This window comes from Leucopleurus acutus (assembly GCF_964270905.1).
Source record: "Leucopleurus acutus genome assembly, chromosome: 8".
Lineage (NCBI taxonomy): Eukaryota > Metazoa > Chordata > Mammalia > Artiodactyla > Delphinidae > Leucopleurus > Leucopleurus acutus.
In genome coordinates this window covers 47,227,033-47,249,314 of record NC_139151.1, presented here as the reverse complement: position 1 = coordinate 47,249,314, position 22,282 = coordinate 47,227,033, and the positions used below count along the sequence as shown (strand labels likewise).

The following is a 22,282-nucleotide window of genomic DNA, read 5'->3' as shown; positions in this document are numbered from 1 at the left end:
AGGGAGGATGAATGGAGAAAAGTGAGTTGAGCCAGCTCCCTCCTGAACAACTACTCCCTTGGCTGTTGAGTAAGAAGGACAAAGAGGGTCATAGTGGCCCCCGAGAGGGAGGAAAACGACCCACTCAGACTTCCTGCTCCAGTGGCCCTGCCTCAGGCATAAGAGGGGAAGTCACTATTGGCTGAAAGCACTGTGCCTGGTTAAACTCCACCAGTTCTCCTAGTGGCATCACAGAGTCAAGGACTTGGAAGAAGTACCTCGGAAGGTGCTGGCTTTTTACCACGAAGCTAAAGAACTGGAGGGGGGGACGGGAGCATTTTGTCCCAAGGCCACAGAGCCTTGCCCAAGATAGTTGTCACTAAAATTATGGACTAGATGTTCTTGCAAATTCATTTCCTTTCCTTCTCTCTGCACGCTGATTGCTACTTTTGTAGTCCCAGGAACAGGCTGAACACTTGAGGAAGCCATGCTCCCTTTTGTTGCCTTCCTCACTGTTCCAGAAAGGAATTACAGCAGATGAGGCAGCTGTATATGGAATACAGCCTGACCGCAGGGTTGTGAGAAAGGGGGAGGAAAGGGATGGGGAGGGGAAGGGCAGGGAACAAGAGGAGGAACTTATAATGGAGCCAGAATTAAGGCTAATAGAAAAACACATGGCAGGAGGCCTCTGTTCTTGAAACAGGTGAGCACAAACTTGAATCAAGTTATCTAGCGGCCAAGGTGAGAAAAGAATCCTGGTCACTGATAGAACTCACAGTAAAAACAGCCAATAGCTCAGGACTAGAAAGTAATGTCTCTTGAGTGTCACTTTAAGAAGCCAGTGAGTGATACGAGGAAGCTTATAGCGGATGCCATGTTCAGTTTTCTCAGTGTTTTGTATCATCTCCTTTAGTAAATAAATCAGTCACACAGTGAGAGGACCTGGGCCAAATGCTGATGGTTGGGGTCTCCATGGAACAGCCATCTTCTCCTGTCATCTTCCTCCTTTCTCCTTCCCACTCACCAAGAACAAAGGACAAGCAGAGTCTCTACATCCTCCTCCCTCTGCTCCCTGGAAATCCAGTTCCTGCGCCTCTAGCCACCAGGCCCACAACTGTCCACACTGCATATCATGTTGTTCCCTCCTGCCCAGAGATGAAACCAGTCTCTCTCTACTAAACTCAATCCATGCAGCTGTGGATTTCATGTCTGCTCTGCAACCTCATTCTGTGCATACATATCTTATCTCTCATAGTAAACTGGCAGATCCTTAAAGAGTATCTTGACCATTTTTCTATTCCCCATGATGCCTTGTACAGTGCCTGGTACACAACTGGTGAACGACTGAATAACTGAAGGCCAACCGAGCCAGTGCCAGGGAAGGCAGCAGCACACAGGTGCCATGGTTTTTAAAAATATCTATGTTGTTTGCCAAATTACAATGAGGCACATTATTTAGGTTTTAAACAAAATGTCTTTGTTCCTGCTATTCAGAAATCAAAAGAGAAGAAGAAATGAGGTATTCAGAGCACGCGATCAAACACCAGAAACATACAGTATTCACTGGGTTACCTTGTGGTTGGGATTGGCGGGAAATGGGATGAGGGTGAGATACTTGGCTAAGTACAGTTCACAAGTCTGCTTACTAGAAAAAAATAAAACAAGAGTCTTATGCCTCACACTGTCTCTGAAAATATAGTTACTTCCTCAATTAAGCTCCGGCTTTGCTTCTCTTGAGGAATGCATCAATGTTTTGTTTGCCTGTCTTTTATTGAGCAACCATCAATACAGCAACCATCTTATTCTCAGTTGATCTTTGCAACATCCCTGTGAGGTATGTATCCTTCTCCCCATTTTACTGGCGAGAAAACTGAGGCTTGGAGAGCTTAAGTTACTGAAAGAGCTGGGGATTTGCACCAGATGTGTCTGACCCTGACTCCAAAGACAATCATTGTAATGGCTGGGCTCTACTGCCTCTGATTTCTCACACGAGTAAAGCAGTGGTTTATGGCAAGAGGACTGGAGTGAAGTCTGGGCGATTTCTTCCTTCCCAGTTACTCTCACAGCTGTCACTTCCTTTCCACCCCTACTGATTCCTCCTTTATTTCTGTCATCTGTACTAGCCTCATATCCGACCTCCTGACACCAAAGTTCCACTTCTCTAATCCATTCAGCATTCCACCTCGAAGCTGGGATGGTCTAAAACAGAACTTTGATCATGTCCCTCTTCTGCTCGTTACCTTTCCTGGATCCTCAAGGCCTGTGGAATGAAGCTGAAGTCTGAACTCCTCAGGAAGGAATTGGAGACGCTCCACCATCTGCCCCACTGTACCCTCCCACTCCGCCTTCCTGTTGACCCTCATGCCAAACATGACTCACTGTCCCTCTTTGCTGTCTCCCCCAACCTATCCCCAGCCCTTCCCTCAAGCGTTTGCTCTACTCTCTTGACCCAAATCCTCACTATCACCTCCAAGCCCAGTCCAAATCTCACCTCCCTTGTGATGCTGGTCACCTATCAGCTCAGCTGGAAGTCTTGTCTCAAGTCTTACTGCACATTTTATTGGTACCTTGGGATTGGGATTTGCTCTCTGCCTGGTACTATTTGTTATCATGTGATCAGATATTCATATATGGAAGCATTATTTTTCCTAAGAGAATATAGTCTCTTTATAGCCAGATACTGTGTCTTTTGTTTCTTAGAATCTCTCTCAGAGGGATCAGATTTCTATTCGCAGGGTGTGTCCTGCATATATAAGATATTCAATACATTCCATGTGATGAGTTCTTAAAACTGTACAGCAAGCCAAGGTTCACACCTTGAGCTCTGTAATTTCTTCCCTCAGGTACCCTTCAAAAACTACCTGCAATACTAGATGTAGCACTTAGCCAAAATGGGTTTACTTCCGTAAGAAGATTATTAAAATATTAGACTACGAAACTACTGTTAGGGTTCCCCTCCTCAAAGTGTTTGCATTTTAATACAAGTCTTTGAAGACTTAACTAAAAAGAAGAATAACGTTAGGTACCATGGTAGGGACATCTGGGGAAGAGGGAGAGCTTTATACTGGTCTTAGAACTACACCACGTGGGCAGTGAGACAGTCCATCTGCTTCTATGCCTAGCCATAAAATGTTTCCAAGCACATGCAGCAACCTTTAAAGCTTCTGAACCTTAACTAGCCTTTCCCTCTAAAGCAGTTAAAAATGAATTCCCTGGAGGTCCAGTGGTTAGGACTCTGAGCTTCCACTGCAGGGGTCACGGGTGTGACCCCTGGTCGGGGAACTAAGATCCCACAAGCCTTGTGGAACGACCAAAAAATTAAAAAATAAATAAAGCAGTTACAAATAACACCAGACATACCCTCTTCTGAGGTATTTTTCAGCTTAAATATGAACTGTGTCTGGAATCAGAAACAAATTTTGCAAGTGCTTTTCTTCCCCCCCGTGTTTTTTGTGGCTGGTTTCTCCCTTTGGATTGTTGATTTCTCCCTTTCTCCTTGGCAGCCAATGCTGTGCCCATGCCCAGTACCCAGCGCTGTGCTAACACGTATTACGCTCAATGAGGCTTCAACATATCAACAAACACATGAAGAAATGGCTCAGGGACTGAGTGAAGCAAATTCAAAAATATGCTATGCCTTTTTTTAAAACCCCAAACACTGGTCCTTTACCACTGTGTGTGCCAATACTACCATGCTGAAAATCAGTAACCAGAACTAGAGCTGGGATCACTTGTACTTTTCTTTGCCACTCGAAAGGGAACCTCATTCTCTGCTGCTCTGTTCATCAAACCTCTTTCTGCTTCCCCGTGCTACAGATGCAAACAAAGATGAGTTCCAAAATAACGCAGGTAGCTTCCCATGCTTGAATACACACTGAATACCCACAGTGTTTTAACTAGTCACAGGCAGAAGCCCACAGAATTGTACCCACAACGGAAGAAGGACTCTTGCCCCAGAGTTTATTAGAAAAAACTCCTTCAGAAGCTCCAATATCCAGTCACTGCTGGCTTACACTCCCCAACTCCTAACTCCTGGCTAACAAAATATTGACAGGTATTGAGTCATTCTATTGAAGTTCACTTAGTCTAAAAGTACAGGCCCCAAAATATACTTAACACACCCAGTTCCCAAATGTTAAAGTATAGGTGAAAAACATGCTGGAACCTGATACTGAGTAAAGCAGTAGTTTCTGACACGGAAAGGAGGAATTAAACAACAGCTCCTTCTACAGTTCTGGGTGATTACCACCCGTGCCACGTAATGAGCAAGGCGTGCTGGATACATCTAACATTTTTATTCCTGCCTTCTCAACCTACCTCATCTATGTTATAATAACATAATTATAAGGCCACCTGCAAATTGCCAATTTTCTTTCTTCCTGAGAAATGCCAAGTGGTTCCCATACCTCATTTCATTCAGTCTCATAACATCCTGGTGAGGCAGCTTAGTTCTGATGTACATACAGATGAAACCCGAAAGACTCTTCTGAGGTCACGTGAGAAATGTAGCAAACAATGGAGATGCAAATGTGGACACTATATGCTCTAAGGGCAGTGACACCTCGGTCCCTTAGGTCCTTTGAGATGAAATGAGTTCCTGGGAGAAGGACAGGAAGTCTGACCCCGATAAAAGAGTACAATGAGCTAAGTTTGTGTCTGACACCCTCAAATCTTCTCTTGTCCACCTCTTCCCTCAGTCAGTCAGCGCTCTGGTGTCCCCATCAAACCCAGCTCTTAGGAGCTGCTCTCAGTTCCTTGAAGGGGAATCTAAATGCCTGTGTTCTCACTCCCAGAGTTTCTAATATTTAAGGTGTCCTCTTGCTGTATGGAAGGAAGGCAGGCCTTCATCCCATTAGGGAAGTTGCAGGCAGCTGGAACATGGGGAGGCACAAGGAGAAAGAGGTAACGTGTTCTCACATCCTTTCCTGAGCTCCCTGAAATACCTGTATGTATGTGAGAGCCCACACTTCCATTCATTGAGCAACTACTATGCGCTATGAACTATGTGTTAGGAATTCTACATGTACTAGCTAATTAGAGTCTCAACAATCCTGCTAGCAAACTATTTCATTCCCATTTTACAGCCAAGGAAACAACGGCCCAGGAAGTTAAGTCACTTCTAGTGCAAGGTCACAGAGTCAATTCACAGCTACTGTTAAGGTGTTTCAACCTCTAGCCGACATGGCCTCTACAGATATAACAGAACATTACAAATCATCCTAGAGGGGAAATAGTGCCACCTACCACCCAGGAAAACAAAGCAAATCCTCTCCAAAAGGGAAATGGATAAATAATGGGAAACAATAGAATCAGTATTCCATCATCCATGTGACATAACTTTACTTATATTTGACTCTGAAATGCCTGTTGGTACCTACAGTATAGACCCTCTCCCTCACCTGTAAATTATGTTGGAAACATCCCTATTCCCCAGGTGCCTCAGCCTTGGATCCTGGATCACTGGCTGTCCCACCAGCAAATTCATTGACTTCATTCCAGTTGGAGATTCTGAATTGAGTTGTCTTCACTGAGGAAGTAGAGATAAAATGCAACTGCTCTCCCATCAAAGGGTAACAACTATACCGCCAAGGGACAGACACCAATGGGAAGATCCTTAAATACCTAAAAGCAAATCATCATGGTTCCAAAAGGTCTGTGACAACGAAACCCCATAATCAGCTATATCAAAGGAATCCTGTACTGTACAAATGCACGTTTTGATTGGCCAGATGATAAAAATGTATGGAAAACACAAAAAATCAAGACTGAAATATTGAGGGCAATCTGCATCCTTAAGAGACATCTAATGAGTGCCTATCATGTGCCAGGTATTCTACATACGTTACCACTAATTCTCACCATAACCTTGCCTATATAGTATGATTCCTATCTATAGTTAGGAAAAGAGATTCAGAGAGATTAAATGACTTGCCCATGGTCAAATGGCTAATAAGTGGCATAGTCAGGATGTGAATTCATGTCTGCCTGGTTCCTGTGCTTGAGCTTCTTCTACTGCACCAAGCTGTTACAATTTGATCATCATTCATCTCTTTTCTGAAATGACTTATTCCCCTCCATTCATTTTGGAGTATCTCTTCACTGACTCTATGGAGATATCCTTAGCACAAATAAAAAAACAGCTCTTGTTGGTGCTGGAAGAAATCACCACTTAACATTTTAGTTTTATTTACTATGCAGATCTGTTAGAAATTCTGGAAGCTGAGAAAGAGTACTGCACAGGCTTTGTCCACATCAGGGCCCAGAATTCTCTCGTACATGCCCCCTTCCCATGCCCGTGAGACCTGTCTGGCATTTGCACTCACACAGCAGGACCAAGCCACGAATCCCACGTGCAGCAGCGCTCCCCAAGAGCTCAGTCTTACCTTGGGTTTGCAGGTGCTACATCTTCTTCTGGCTCTTCTACAACACCGGTTAGCTCCGGGGGGAGGAGAGCATCTTTGTTGACATTATTCACCCAGCTTTCCTTTGCCCTGTTTGCTCTGTCCTTACTCTGCTCAGCTGAAACAGGAAACGATAAAGACAAGAAGGTTATCTATCTCTTACCTCCACGACCTACAACTCTCATATCAGCTCTTATCACTGAAGGCTGGAACCTGAACGTCAGGCCTCCTCTGAGTGCCCAGGCAGTCACTAATGAATCTGAGCACTTGGGATCAGAATTGCATCGCAAGAGGAGTCAAAACACAAAGACCTGGGCTTCCCTGGTGGCGCAGTGGTTGAGAGTCCGCCTGCCGATGCAGGGGACACGGGTTCGTGCCCCGGTCTGGGAAGATTCCACATGCCGCGGTGCGGCTGGGCCCCCGTGAGCCATGGCCGCTGAGCCTGTGCGTCTGGAGCCTGTGCTCCACAACGGGAGAGGCCACAACAGTGAGAGGCCCGCGTACCGCAAAGAAACAAACAAACAAACAAAAAAACACAAAGACCTGTATACAAGACCTAGTTATATTACTAAGCGGCTCTGAGGCAGAGGGAATGTTTTTTGAGCTCTATGAGCCTAATATTCCTCTTCTTAAAAAGAAGACACTTGTGAAAATTAAAAGAAATCACGCAGGACTTCCCTGGTGACGCAGTGGTTAAGAATTCACCTGCCAATGCAGGGGACACGGGTTCGAGCCCTGGTCCAGGAAGATCCCACGTGCCGCGGAGCAACTAAGCCTGTGCACCACAACTACTGAGCCCGCGTGCCACACTACTGAGCCCATGTGCCACAACTACTGAAGCCCACGCGCCTAGAGCCCATGCTCCACAATGAAGAGGAGCCCCCGCTCGCCGCAACTAGAGAAAGCCTGCGCTCAGCAACGAAGACGCAACGCAGCCAAAAATAAATAAACAAATAAATAAATAAAATAAAAGAAATCACGTAATTTAAAAAAAATTACATCTGCGAGAGAAGTCAGGAGATTCCTATGTTGTTACCTCCCTACAAGTACCGTCTCCAGAGAGCATGGGTGCACCTTTAAATGTGCAGAGATGACTAAAGCAAAATTCCGACTGCCCTAGGTGATTCTGACCTGAACTGGGGTCAGGACCAAATGTGTACGGCCAGGGGACGCTCAGGGCAGGGAGTCCTCACTGGGACAGACACACCATCATTACCAAGTATTTACTGAACAGCTACAATGGGCCCAACTTGAGGCTGGGTTCTGGGACACAAAGGGGAACAAATGCTTCTATTCTGGAATGTCCCTCTCCATGGCCTCCTCCTCCCCCAATCTCTACACGTCCAAATTCTATATCTTTCTTAATAGCCAGCTCAGATGCCAGGGCCCCCTTAAAACCTCTGTGATCCCTCTTCAGGAAATAACCTCTTTTGCCTCTGAACACCCAGAACCCTTTACCTGAACCTCTTAGATAATTAGCATCAACTGAGTGATGACTGAGTGCCAGGCATAGTGCTGAGTCCTTTGCATGCATTATCCTATGAGGAGGTAACTATTTTCCAAGTTTACAGATTTGGAAATAGAGGATCAAAGGGTTCAAGAAACTTGCCTAAGGCCACATAGCCAGTAAGTGCCAGGAATACTTTCATCGGTGTTAAGAAGATGAAGCAACATAAGGGCTCCCAATTTCCAAATACTCACATCCACAGGTCTCTTTACACATAAGTCTATTTTCTTCAGCTGCAAAACGGAGTCCACAGTACTAACTTGCACCCTTCAAGATTTCTGAAGGTCTGGGTGGTTTTGGAAATCAAGAGGGCTGTGAGCAATACATACCACATCACAAGAGGTCAGCCCTCATCTGTAAGGAGCGTGGCTCTGAGTCCGAAAGACTGAAATCCCGGAGCTGTCATTTGCCAGCTATATGACCTTGGGCAAGTTACTTCCCTTCTCTGAACTTCACATACCCCACATATAGAATGCGGATAATAAGACCAACCTTACAAGATTGCTGCTACAATTAGAAATAATAGGGACTAAACGCCTATCATATATTAGATACTGAAGAGGTGACAGTTATTTTCCTTACTGAGTACAGGCTAGAACTAGACAACGGCTGTTCTTAGGGATAAAGGTTTATACTGGCTAGTGCAGAGTTAATTAGAGAGAAGACACTCGGTTAATATTTGAGGAACTCAACAGAATTCTAAAGAAGCCCTCAAAATGCTGTCTTCACAGTCCCTTAAATGATGTACTTGGTTTTTAAAGAAGTACCAGGTGTCAAGGTCATGGAACAGGGAGGCTAATCTCTTCCTGTCACCCTACTCAGGAGAAAAGGTTCCGAATTTTCAGAATTAAAGGCCAAAGAAAGAGGAGGTGGTATATCCCTTATAACCCCCAATTGTCTAGGCTACTCCAATTCAACATGGCATCTAAGGGCCTTCCCTCCTCCTTCTTCACCACAATAAGTCACTTAGCCCTGCCCTCATCCATCCAAACCCAGGGCAAGGAGATTACAACCTAGAGGACTATGCATGGTGCAAAGCACACCCCTAAATGACTGACACCCTTCCTCTCTCCCAAGGACACCTTCTCCCAAGGACAAATGCTGGCTCTAAAAGCACTAGCCCGAGCAACTCACCTGCTCCCTGGTGCCTCTTCTTTCTCATGGACGCTCTGATGATATCTGCTCCGTGGATTTTCTCTCTGTGCCTTTTTGCCTTGGCTTCATAAAACCATTGGCCACTCATATTCTTCAGCTGCTGGTCATCCTTAATTTTTTCAGGCAAATGTCTACAAAAGAAAAAAAAAGCTTTACTTTACTAAGAACCCACAGTAAATAAATGAGTTTATTATGACACTGCATAAAGAAATCTGTAAACATACAGCCAGAATGAAGTTCTCAATATCTTACAAGATCCCACAAACCTCCCAGATGACTAACAAATGTATGCTTTGACTGAAAGGTCAGAGAAGCCGAGGCCAACACTTTTTAAAAATTCAAAGATTTAAGCCATGATCCCCAGATGATGCCTGAAATTTCTCAAAAGCAAATTCACTCTTTGGCTGCAGGCTTGCTGTTCACTGTTCAAATGTAAATACCGCAGAGAAAGATGACATATTAAGCTTCCCTAAGCTTTGGTTTCTTCATCTTTAAAAAGGGGTTAATAATAGTAACCCACCTGACGGGGTCACTATGAGGATTAAATTAGCTAATGCGTGCAGACCACCTCTGCACATGCCTGGCACCTAATAAACACTCACTGAATAACTGGCTCATCAGTTCTTGCCATTTCACTGAAATGAGCTTATCAGAGACTTTCCTGGAAGCTTGTAGGGGACAGTGCATGAGGTCCCTGGTTCTTAATGTTATGAATGAATTGAATTCAACAAGAAATGAATTCAACAAGACTGGCTGGGATCAGGAAAGATAATATTTATATGGGGTGGGGAGTGGAGGCAGACATAAATTCCATTTGTGCAGATACTGCATCTAAGTGTTCCATGTCATTCATGCTCATTGAAAAGTTAAAACCTAAAGAACAAGCCAAGTGCCACCCTCCTAAAATCTCCCTCATTTACAGTGAGGGGAAAACACTGTTCTACATGACAAGTCTTATAATCTCTGCATCTCTCTATCCACGTCAATAAAATGAGAATCAAAAAACCTATCTTTTCTTTTTGATAGAGCTGTACTTACAATAAAGTGGAATAAAAGCCTTAAGGGGACTTTGAACTCTTGGAGGGTAATGTGTCACAAAAATCCAAGAGGGTTTTATGATTGTCACTCGAGCCAATATGCACGCTTCCTAAAGTAGCGAGTCTAAGTGTTTTAGCCAGAGAACGTGTATGGCAGCCACACCCAAGGTGGTGGCAGGGCTGTGTGTGAGGGTTGCACGCAGGCCTACCTGGGAATGGGGAAGGCAGGAGGGGCAGTTACCTGGGTTCTGGCAAGTACGTTTTCTCTCTCCCAAGTGTGCCTGGAGAGATCTTTCCAGCCAGAGTCCCACTCTCTGCTGGAAACTCCTCTCCTCCCCCAGTTACCTAGAAAGAAGTGACCCTACGCCAAACATGTCCAATCACAACCCTTGGACACACCTTGCTGTGACAGCCCATCATCAAATCCAGACAGGGACAGTGTCTTCATTTCATGGTTCTGAATCACCAGAGAGGTCATGGGTCTTATAAAATGTTTCTAATGGTTTCCCACTGCCTAAATTTTTTTTTATTTTTACTGGAGTATAGTTGATTTAAAATGTTGTGTTAGTTTCTACTGTACAGCAAAGTGATTCAGTTATAGATACACATATATCCCACATAGGTTATACAGAGTATTGAGTAGAGTTCCCTGTGCCATACAGTAGGTCCACATTAGTTATATCTTTTATATACAGTAGTGTGTATATTTACAATAGCCAGGACATGGAAGCAACCTAAATATCCATCAGCAGAGGAATGGCTAAAGAAGATGTGGTACATACATGCAATGGAATATTACTCAGCCATAAAAAGAACGAAATAGTGTCATTTGCAGCAACATGGATGGACCTAGAGATTGTCATACTGAGTGAAGTAAGTCAGACAGAGATAAACAAATATCACATGATATCGCTTATATGTGGAACCACTGCCTAGCTTTTCAGCACAGCAAAAAATCCACCCTGAGCTGCTGGTGGAGCTTTTTGCCTTCTCTTCCCAAAAGGACCACATTCAAGTTCAATTCCAGAAAAGAGAAGTCCTTCCAGCTCTCCTTGACTAGACAGTGAGCCCCTAGGAGCAGGACCTGTACTCAATAGCTTTTCTTGGTGTCTGGAAAACAGTGGGTGTTTATTCAGCGCTTTTGGAATGAAGGGATATCATATGAGGTGCCTGACCACCTGGCTTCAGGATACCTGTTCAGATTCATTTCCCAGCACTTGCTCCCATGCTCCCCCACGTGCCAGCACACTAGACCTCTTACTGATCTCCACACTGCTCTTACATGACCTCTGTAGACATTAAGGGCAGGAAGGTGTGGCAGAAAGACTATGGGCTTTGATGTCTCCCCAAATTAGGTCCAAGTCCCCGTTGTGACCCTTCCTAAATGTGATCTTTGGCAGGTTACTGAACCCCTCTAAGCTTCAGTCTCCTTGTTTATAAAGATAGGGGAAAATAAGACCTACTCTGCAGGACTTCTGGGATGATTAAATGCGGTGTTTACCTGAAAGTACCTAACAGTGCCCAGATCCTGGTGAGAGACCAATAAATGTGAATTCTCTCCAGATGTCTTTCCCTCACTTCTCTGTCCAGCACGTGGCCCCTCATCCCTCAGATCTAGGTAGCACCTCCCCAGGGAAGCCTTCCCTGATCCTTGAGGGCACTGTGTGGCTTGCCCTTCTCCGTGCTCCCACAGCTCCTCCATGACAGCACTCACCACACTGTGTTCCAATGATCTATTTGCACATCTGTCTTACACACTAATCTGTGAACTCTGCAAACTCCCTGAAGGCAAGGACTACCTCATAAACACCTTTGTAACACCAGCATCCAGCACGGAGCCTGGCACAGAGCTGATACCCAGAAACTGTTGAGTGAATAAATCAGTTAACAAATGCTCAGCAGCCAACCTAGCCTGAGTAAAGACAAGAGATAAGAGAGAACCTGTCGCTGCTGGGGTTAAGTGAACCACGCTCCATCACAATGGCAGTGCCTCCTCCTAATGAGGCAGGCCACCTCATCTCTTGGTGGATCAGGGAAAAGCATGATGAAATACGGCATCAGCCACCATCGTGTTGAAGAAGACCACAAACCCTCATAGCATAACAACTCCCAATTTCTCTTCATGAGATTATTTATTCGCTTATCTTTGTTGTTCAACGGAAAGGCACTTTGTAAGGGTCCTTATGCAACTCTTGATCTGCCTCTGCCTAACTGACTGTCTGCAAGCCTCTGATCCCATCAAGCTTTCAGTGCACAGTAAGCCCGCACCACGTGAGTCGGGCTCATTGAAGCACATGGCCCTTCACAGTAAAGCCGTTACAGTAAAGGATTGAGGTTGGGTTTCTGGCTCATTTCTTTTCAAGTGGCAAAAGAATAGGAAATTCTTTCAAATTCAGTAAGTGCTGTTTATATATCTCCTATCATGATAATCACTACTAGGGTAAATCAATCTCTTTTTCTAGCTTAGTCATTTGGAATATTTTACAGATGAACCCATATGTATGACATCAAAGCCCAAGTTTTATAAAGGTGTAGATTAAAAAAAGAAATCCGGCCATCTAGGTGGTGCTGTCAAAATCTTCTCTGGGGCTTCCCTGGTGGCACAGTGGTTGAGGGTCTGCCTGCCGATGCAGGGGATGCGGGTTCGTGCCCCGGTCTGGAAAGATCCCACGTGCCGCGGAGTGGCTGGGCCCATGAGCCATGGCCGCTGAGCCTGCGCGTCTGGAGCCTGTGCTCCCCAACGGGAGAGGCCACAACGGTGAGAGGCCCATATACCGCAAAAAAAAAAAAAAAATCTTCTCTGTACCTAGAGACTATTATGCTTAGTGAAATAAGTCAGACAGAGAAAGATAAATTCTGTATGATATCACTTACATGTGGAATCTAAAAAAATAATACAAATGAATGTACATGCAAAACACAAATAGACTCACAGGCATAGAAAACCAACCGGTGGTTACTAAAGGAGACAGGGAATGGGGGAGGGGCAAATTAGGGGTACGGGACTAAGAAATATAAAGTACTATGTATAAAATAGATAAGCAACAAGGATATATTGTACAGCAAGGGAATTATAGCCATTATCTTGTAATAACTTTTAATGGAGTATAATCTATAAAAATACTGAATCACAATGCAGTACTAATATAATATGAAACATAATATTGTAAATCAACTATACTTTGATAAAAAAATTAAAATAAAATAAAATCTTCTCTACCAGCCCATATTGATCTCTCAATTTTCTTGAACTCTAATTGTACCAACCAAATTAGCACTTGATTCTCTCGTTGTTGTACCATTTAGTTGAAGTGGGAAAAAGGTAAGTTTCTTGACACTCACATTTTTTATACCTTACCATCCTCTCCACACGTGCATGTTGTACTTAGTAGAGAGCTAAGGATAGAGAAGATGCTCAATAAACACCCATGGGCTGCCACTGGGCAGAAGTGAAGGCAGAAGAACACTCAACCCAGAGAAGACACTGTCCAGTTGGTCCTCCAGGCAGAACATGCTGGTCACACCCCATTCTTTCAGCTAATACATACAAAGCATGTGTTTGGTACTGGGCCTCACGTGTGGCACTTAACACGCATCATCTCATTTAATCCTTACAATTTCACCATGATGTACAAAGAATTCAGTCAACTGCAAAAGATGGCCATCTTGCTTTCTCTGTATGGTAAAGGCCATATCTGTTCATTTTTTCGTTCAACAGTTCATTAATTCCCTATCATATACCAGGCATATGCTTGGAATTGTACATAAAAAAGTTAGTCCACAGCCCTAACTGCTAACATCAACTCCTTGCGGTGCAGAGAGAGTGTGAACACTTTCAGAGGAAAGCCAGAAGAGCAGTGGCGCCCTTCATCCTGCGTTCAACATTCTTCCTGCTTGTACTCACGTAGCACACCCCAGCTTCTAGCTATTCATCATGATGAGGCAAAGGCCTAACATCATAGACAGGACCTGGTCGATATTATCTGCTCAGCTATGCATAATAAGAATCAGCAGGCTGGCCAGAGAGGTTGATTGATCCATTCCCAGATTTTTTTTTAACCTTTCAGTATATTCTGGGCAAGATGGTTAGACTACGAGATTTGAAAGTACTCTTAGATGTCTGTTTTGAATGAGAGAATGTTTGTTTTGAATGGACCTTAGATAGTTACAAATGGCCTCACTTTATAGATGAAATGAGGCCCAGAGAGTTTAAGAGGTTTGCCCAAGGTCACACAGAGCGGGGACTGGAAGCCAGCCTGACTCCTAGCCAACGTTCTTTCCACTGCCCCATCATCCTGCCTGAGAGAGCCAAACATGATTTTGATTTCTAAGATGGCTATCACACTTCACTCTTTCTACAAAGGCATTCAACCTTTGATAGAGAATCTGAAAACAAACGCGTGAAAATGAAATAAATTGCAAAAGTTCTTTACAGCAGAAAACAAGAAGAAACATGCATCACTTGTGCTGTGGACACACCACAGATCCCCACAATCTGCTGCGAGGCAGCACAGTGTGTGGGAAGCACAGGCTTTGCAGTTGCATAAGCAAGGTTTCAATCTTACAGGGCACTTAACCTCCTCCACTCTATTTCCTCCCCCTTGTTGAGTGGGTTCAGCTACCCTGCTGTGCGGATGAAAGGGGAAAACGTGAAGCTCTGTGTACAGTGTCAATCCTGGACAAATGTTGGTTCCTTTCCCCTTTGCTTTCACAGAAAATGCCATCAGAGGTCCTAGAAAGCAGTTCTTCAATGACAACTGCCTTTGTTTAAAAGAAAGTAGGTCTTAAGGCAGCAGCTGAGGATCATAAGATGTGGTCATGGGCTTCCCTGGTGGTGCAGTGGTTGGGAGTCCGCCTGCCGATGCAGGGGACGCGCGTTCGTGGCCCAGTCCGGGAAGATCTCACATGCCACGGAGCGGCTGGGCCCGTGAGCCATGGCTGCTGAGCCTGCGCGTCCGGAGCCTGTGCTCCGCAACGGGAGAGGCCACAACAGTGAGAGGCCCGCGTATCGCAAAAAAAAAAAAAAAAAAAGATGTGGTCGTGGTTAAGATGGTGTCTACTGCAAGAACGCCCATCACCCTAGATGTGGTTGTGTGTTTATGGGATGGGGGACGTGGTGCTGGCGGTGTACAGACACACAGCGGCAATGATTTCCTGCTGGCAGTGTGATGCAAAGCACAGGAAATACCACCTCCAGAGTGTGTCACTTTCAAACCCTAAGAGACTAAAGTTACATCTATGTATGTATGGTGGTGTTTCTTTAAAAAAGGAGGACAGAGAGGGAGGAGGCAGCGGGGAGCGAGAAAAAGAATCCATCCTGATGTCTGCTTCACTGCTGGTTTGTGAAATGTCTCCAGCTCGTAGTTAGGAAAGCAAGCTGGGTAGTGAGGCATGGTAATAACTGGGCCTAGCACTGTGGTACAGGTAGGGAGGCAGCATGAAAGACAGTGACCTGGAATTGCTTTCCTCTAACAGAACCCCTGAGATACCACAGTAGATATTCCCTTGGGTTCAAATCCACATTCTACTATTAACAGGTTGAGTGATTTGGGAACTGGACGCTTCCCCTGTTTGACACTCATTTTCTCATCCACGAAATCAGGATGGGAGGTAGCATAAAGGATAAATCATCTCCAAAGTGCCCTGAAAGAGCTTGGATGTGAACAAGTCAAAGCACTGGATAAATCAGGAATGGCAAACAGATTTCAATTTAAATCCAGCTCTCATCAACAGCCATATTGTAAAGGACTCTGAGGCAGTGTCTGGTCTTAGTGGGCAGCGGTGCTATGATCCATGAGTAATGTCCTCACGGCTACAGGAGGGTTCTACTCCAAAGCCCATAATGAATTAGCATTTGAAATAGCAGTCTGAATTTTAGTGGCAGATTGCCTTGCTAATGATGTTTTCCTTAGGCTAATATTAGAATTATCTAATTTATGTTTCTAAAGCCATATACTAACTTGGAGGAGGACTGGGGCATTGTAAAATCACGTTAGGGAAACAAGGTTGAGATTTTAAATTTGCGATTGATAATCCATTAAATGGTTAAATGGTAAATTGCTTGAGCACGGGGACCATGTTTCAATTACCCTAAAATTCCTTCCATTTGTTCAGAGAAGTTCCCTAGACTTAATGAGTACTCAATTAAATTTCACTGTATTAAATAGTTGAGAGTTTTAGGAGTAATTTCCTTCTAAGGAATCAGACCACTGACCAGAGAATTCTGTCCCTTTTTAGAGGCCTAGGTGGAGTGGTGAATGAGGGAATTAAAATGTATCAATCACCTACTATGTGCTAAGAAGATTAAGAATTATCTTACTTAATCCTGACTGAAATTCTTTGAGTTTGGTACTAGGGTCATTCCCAGTCTCTGAGTTGAGGCTCAGAGAGGTCAAGTAACTTGCTGAATGAACCATAGTTGATCAGTGGTGAGGACAGGATTCAAACTCACTAAGTTTTGACTCAAGGTCCACGCTAGGGCCCTTACTGTTCTTCTGAAAAAGCAATACCAGTGTGCAACATGGGGCAGAAGGAAAAGCAGTAGACCAAGAGCTTTTCTTATCATGGCTTTGGCACTGACTAGCTGTGTGACCCTGGGAAAGTCACTTCCCCTCCCTGGGCTTTTCCTTCATTATCTGTAAAGTGACTGATATGGACCCCAAAAATCTTTCCAGAGCTGTCAGGCTATCACTCTGATGGAAGAGCTAGAGACAAACAGCTGCGGGATGGTGACGGGGCCGAAAAGCAAAAGCCCATAGAATAGCATTTTCAGAGACCAGAAACCTAGTCATGGTTCTACCAGCCCAGGAGCAGACAGCCTCAGAACCAACCCAGGTTCCGTCAGTCCTAAAACCAAGGGTGCCAGAGTTCCATTCCTTTTGTGTGGAGCAGGTTACGGGTTGGGCCTCTGTCAGTGTCCACAGGCTATGGGCCTCATGCCCATCTGTGCCCTCCACACACAGTCACTCAGTCCTGGACCTGCCTGTGGCCAAGTCCACATAAGCTGCTTGGTGACTAATTAGGAAGGCCCCCAGAATGGTAGCAGTAAACAGGACTTGACTCACACCAGATTTTCACCACCCCAAGCCTTCTTTCTATCAGTTTACAAAAGCAAGAAACAAGGGCAGCACCAGCAGCAGCTTCCGAAGCATCCTCAGAAACAGTGCATGGAAGGAGAATCTGCAAAGTCCCTGCTACAAACGGACTCACAGCATTCCTGCTGTGGCTGCAGACTGGATGGTGTTAGTGGCTACACACACACCCCTTACAAGGCCCAGTTCCAGGCAGAACTTTGAATTTTTTTTTTTTTTTGCTGTACACGGGCCTCTCACCGTTGTGGCCTCTCCCGTTGCGGAGCACAGGCTCCGGACGCGCAGGCTCAGGGGCCATGGCTCACGGGCCCAGCCTCTCCGCAGCATGTGGGATCCTCCCCAACCGGGGCATGAACCCGCGTCCCCTACATCGGCAGGCAGACTCTCAGCCACTGCGCCACCAGGGAAGCCCAGAACTTTGAATTTTTAAGTATATTTTCAGCAATTACTATAGATGCCTGAGAAACACCTCCACTCATCTCATACAGAATCAGAGAACTACAGGGAAGACCCAGCAGCCTGGAATCTCTGGGGTCAAGTAAATACAGAAGGGAGGGAGAATGAATCTCTCTTCGTAACCTGGCTAGATAGAGGAAACAGAATTACAGACCACACGTAAGGTCTTGTAAGTGGGAGGAATCAAAGATCGCAGCTCGCCAGGATTCAGAGTCCCCACATCCTGAGGCAGGAAGAGGGACAGGACCCGGTGCAATCCCAGCTCCACTGCTTTCTTTCCCATCCTCTGCATCTTATCTTCTGAGAGACTAAAGGAATTCCCATTTCCCACTGTGCTTGAAAAATCAACTAATATTCTCTCTGTGCTGCCCCCTCCCCTTCTTTCTAAAATAGGTCTAACGGTCTTCCCAGGATGTCCTGTCTGCTATAGTTTTCTTAGGGAGGGGAGGTGGAGTTAGTGAATGAGTACCTGAGGGCCAGGATTTAGTTCTCACTTCTGACACCTACGGACTACATGAGCTTGGGTGAGTCACCTGACCTGTCTCAAGGTCAATTTCCTCACACATCAAGTGGGTGTAATTACATCCCACCCTGCACCCCCAACTGCACGAGTGCTGTGAGCTCAGAAGAAATAAAAGTCATGTAAGCTCCTTGCAATCTGTTAAGCACTATCGATATATGAATTATTGCTAGTAGCCATAGTTAGACACTCTGGAGTGCTTGAAGTGAATTTCAGCATGTTCTTTTATAAAGCACCCATGTTCAAATTAGGGTCAAAATATGGATAACGAAATATGGGCACAAATAACTCCATTATTCATGATCCTGCTATCCTAAGAAGTAAGAACAGGGCTTATGTTCCTTTTGGATAACTCCTAGGTTGGGGATCATGCAGTTACTATGACTAACTCACATTCAGGAAACCTTTCGCTGCCTTCAAGGCCCCAGATCACAAAGGCAACAGATGGCAGGGCTTGGACTCAAGCCCACTTCTTCAGCATTCTGACCTCACGCTCCTCCAGCCCCGCAAGTGAGTGAAAGTGGTGGGAATGCTGATGTGGAACATTTGGGTTCCTCCCAAAATGAATAGCGTGTCAAAGTTGCCACTCCTTCTTATGGAACACAAATGAAAAATTGGCTCAGTCAGAACTAATTTCAGTTGCTGTTGAAACCAATTCAAACATTTCTGAAGATGGGCAAAAATGTGAGCTACTTCTCAATTTATTTTCTTCTGAAAACTTTAGAAATTAAAAATTTTTTCTAATTTCACACATGATCCATTTTTTAAGTAGATTCAGTTAAAAAAGTCGATATATATGTGTGTGTTTATATATATATATATATATATATATATATATATATAGAGAGAGAGAGAGAGAGAGAGAGAGGTAGATGTATATATGTGTTTGTATACATTATTTCATTTTTAATCCAGTGTTTAATAATTTAAAGGAGTTTAGTTAGGTTTTTAATCAAAACTATTTCTGGCAGGAGTCCTATGGGATAAATTAAGAGATACGGGGCTTCCCTGGTGGCGCAGTGGTTGAGAGTCCGCCTGCCGATGCAGGGGACGCGTGTTCGTGCCCCGGTCCGGGAAGATCCCGCGTGCTGCGGAGCGGCTGGGCCCGTGAGCCATGGCCGCTGAGCCTGTGCGTCCGGAGCCTGTGCTCCACAACGGGAGAGCCCCCAACAGTGAGAGGCCCATGTACTGGAAAAAAAAAAAAGAGATATGGAGGAGAAAGTTCTGTCCAGGAAATAAACTTACAATTGGAATCCGTTAAGTCAGGCTCCAAGTCAGAACTACCACTTAAGGTTGAGGAAAGAAAAGTGTCCCATCTTCTTACAGACTGCCCATCCTCCCATGCCCGAGGACCCGTCCGGCCTCTTACCTGACTCTCTCCTCTTCAGCCCTCTTCAGGGCAGCATCCCGCTGCAGAACCTTCATGATGGCCTCTTGCTCTTCCTCTGTCAGGAAGCTTAAGTCGATCATTTTGAAACGTGTACACAAAAATGACAGAAACAAATATGACTTAAAATTCTCAAAGCTAAACAAAAGTTACTGTAGCCCAGATGATCAGAAGATGCAAAAATGAAATGAAACGATATCTTGTTCAGTTCTTCAGCAAAAGTCTTCTATTGGCTGGGTAAAAGTTTTAGGTGGCTGATAGCAAAATCCTCAGCGCCCTTTCCCTCGAGAAAGCAGTGGTCTGTGGGATGATGTCAAGAAGAGGCTCTCGGGATGCTGCATTCCTTGCCAGACAGGTCACTTGTACCTACAGCGGCATTCCTGCTCACGCCCCCTCTCCTGGACCAGTCTGAGCACAGTTTATTCTCCTTCCGTCCAACGTCAACTTGATGAGAGGCAACAGCATCTGAGCATCACCTACCTGCAGAACCGTGAGACAGTAAACACCACACAGTGAGAGGCAGTTCCTATAAGCATTGCTCATTATTTTAAGATTTAAAGCATGTCTGGGGGTAGAAAACTGACCATGTGAGATGGTGTCTGAGATCAGGGAAACCAGTTCTGCCAGCTTCTTGAGCAAATAGAAAATGGGTCATGAAATATGCTTCAACTCAATTACGGACCGCCAAGATGGAGAGTGCACAAAAACGCCTGTCAATGTTTAACCATCCACAGAGGGAAGAGATGGTTGCAAAAATGCTCACTTCTTCTTGCATAGGGACATTCCACTAGAGTATATCTGTGCTCGGTAATGACAAGAGAATTAGTATTGGGTAGAGGTAATCTGCACAACAATGGGAATCGTTATTCTCCACTTAGTCCCACCTCTAACTTTTGCTCAACCTGGAGCAACTCACCTAGCTTGTCTCCCTTCATTTCCAAGGAGAAAGAACGCTTACTGGTGTTGTGTATATAATCTGGGGGAATGGAAGAGGCAGAATTTCAAAACTCCTCAACATTCAAAGTGAGCATTTTTGCGTAGAACCATGGGCAAGAATCCTATTTTCTTTGAGGCATTTTAAATCCATGAGCAGTGAGAAGATGAGACCTACAGAATGCCACAGCCAGGTGGAACTTCAGAGATACTCCAGGATCGGGGCCCTTTAACAAGCACAGTACTGCATATACAGTAGACACTAAAAAACATGGGTTTAGTAAATTTTAAAGCAGCCCTACTTAAGAAAATACAGTGTGTACACTAGTAATTTTTATGAATAAATTCTTTGCTCTTTGGCAAAACAGAATTACTAAGAAGTACTCGCACCACCACTTGCTAACTACAAACCATTAGGCAAGTTACCTAACCACTCTGAGGCTCAGTTTCTCATTAGGACATCCTTCACAGGTTGTCAGGATTAAATGAAATAATGAATATAAAAGAGCGCATAGCTTGCATCCTGTACCAAAAATAGCTAAAAATATATTCTAGCTTCCTTTCTGAGTTCACACTTTTGTCCCATCCAGCTGAATAAGAGTGTACTGGTTACATAATTTCCTTTTCTCTTTTGTATCTTTCTGATCTCCCCCATGAAGCTTGGACTTTGTAGGCAGGTACTAAGGTGACCTTTGTTTTATCTTCCTGAGATCTTTGCATATTGCCCACAGTGATAACTCAAATAAATATTAAGACAACACTTCACACTTATTTTTTTTAATTTGCACGCACTTGAATATGTTACTGCCTGCTTGTTTGTCTTGAAAAATAACTCATCCTTCAAGATGAAAGTCACCACCTCCAGGAAGCCTTCCCTCACTCCCATAGCCAGAGTTAAATGCTGTAGTAGATTCAATTATTACTAACTCTTCACTTCCTCCCTGAAACAGAACTATACAATCATGTTGCCACTACAGTAAGCAGCGTATTCATCCCTATCTTTCTGGAGGTGGGATTGGCCTGTGACTTACTTTGGTCAATGGAATGTTATAAATGTGATGCAAGCATAGTCTGTGGATACGCTTGTGTGGTTTGGCTTGGCTTCTTGTACTCTGGCCATAGACCACGAGAAGAGCTTGCCCCAGGTAGCCACTGCCTCTTCAGTCAGGGTCTCAGAAAAAGAGATACAAGAACAGACCAGAACCTCATCCACCTGAAGCAGGGCCACCTTAGCTGGTCTGTAGGTATTGAAGCAAGAAGTAAATATTTTTTGTTGGAAGCCACTGAGGTTTGGGGTTGTTATACAACGAACACTTTTGTAGCAGGAACTTGACTAACACAAAAATTTTCTCCTCCACCTACGTATCTTCACTGTTATAATTATCTGTCTGCTCTCCATCTCTCCCATCTGACTGTGAGTCTCTCAATGTGAAGAAGTAAGTGAATGAGTTGGGACTTCCCTGGTGGCGCAGTGGTTAAGAATCCGCCTGCCAATGCAGGGTACATGGGTTCGAGCCCTTGTCTGGAAAGATCCCACATGCCATGGAGCAACTAAGCCTGTGCACCACACTACTGAGCCTGCACTCTAGAGCTCACAAGCCACAACTACTGAGCCCGGATGCCGTGACTACTGAAGGCTGCGTGCCTAGAGCCCATGCTCCGCAACAAGAGAAGCCACTATAATGAGAAACCTGTGCACTGCAACAGAGTAGTCCCTGCTCACTGCAACTAGAGAGAGCCCATGCTCAGCAATGAAGACCCAATGCAGCCAAAAATAAATATATAAATTAATTAATTTAAAAAAAGAAAAGAAATA

At 44.6% G+C, this 22,282-nt stretch overlaps 1 protein-coding gene across 1 annotated transcript in view; it reads right to left on the bottom strand.

Moving 5' to 3' along the window:
* SYTL2 (synaptotagmin like 2) overlaps positions 1-22,282 on the bottom strand; it is a 100,233-nt gene that overhangs the window by 36,094 nt on the left and 41,857 nt on the right. Inside the window, 3 exon segments of the mRNA XM_082845623.1 lie at positions 6,363-6,498; positions 9,022-9,173; positions 19,516-20,013. Of these exon segments, the coding sequence (XP_082701749.1) occupies positions 6,363-6,498; positions 9,022-9,173; positions 19,516-19,616 (389 nt within the window). The 5' untranslated portion in view covers positions 19,617-20,013.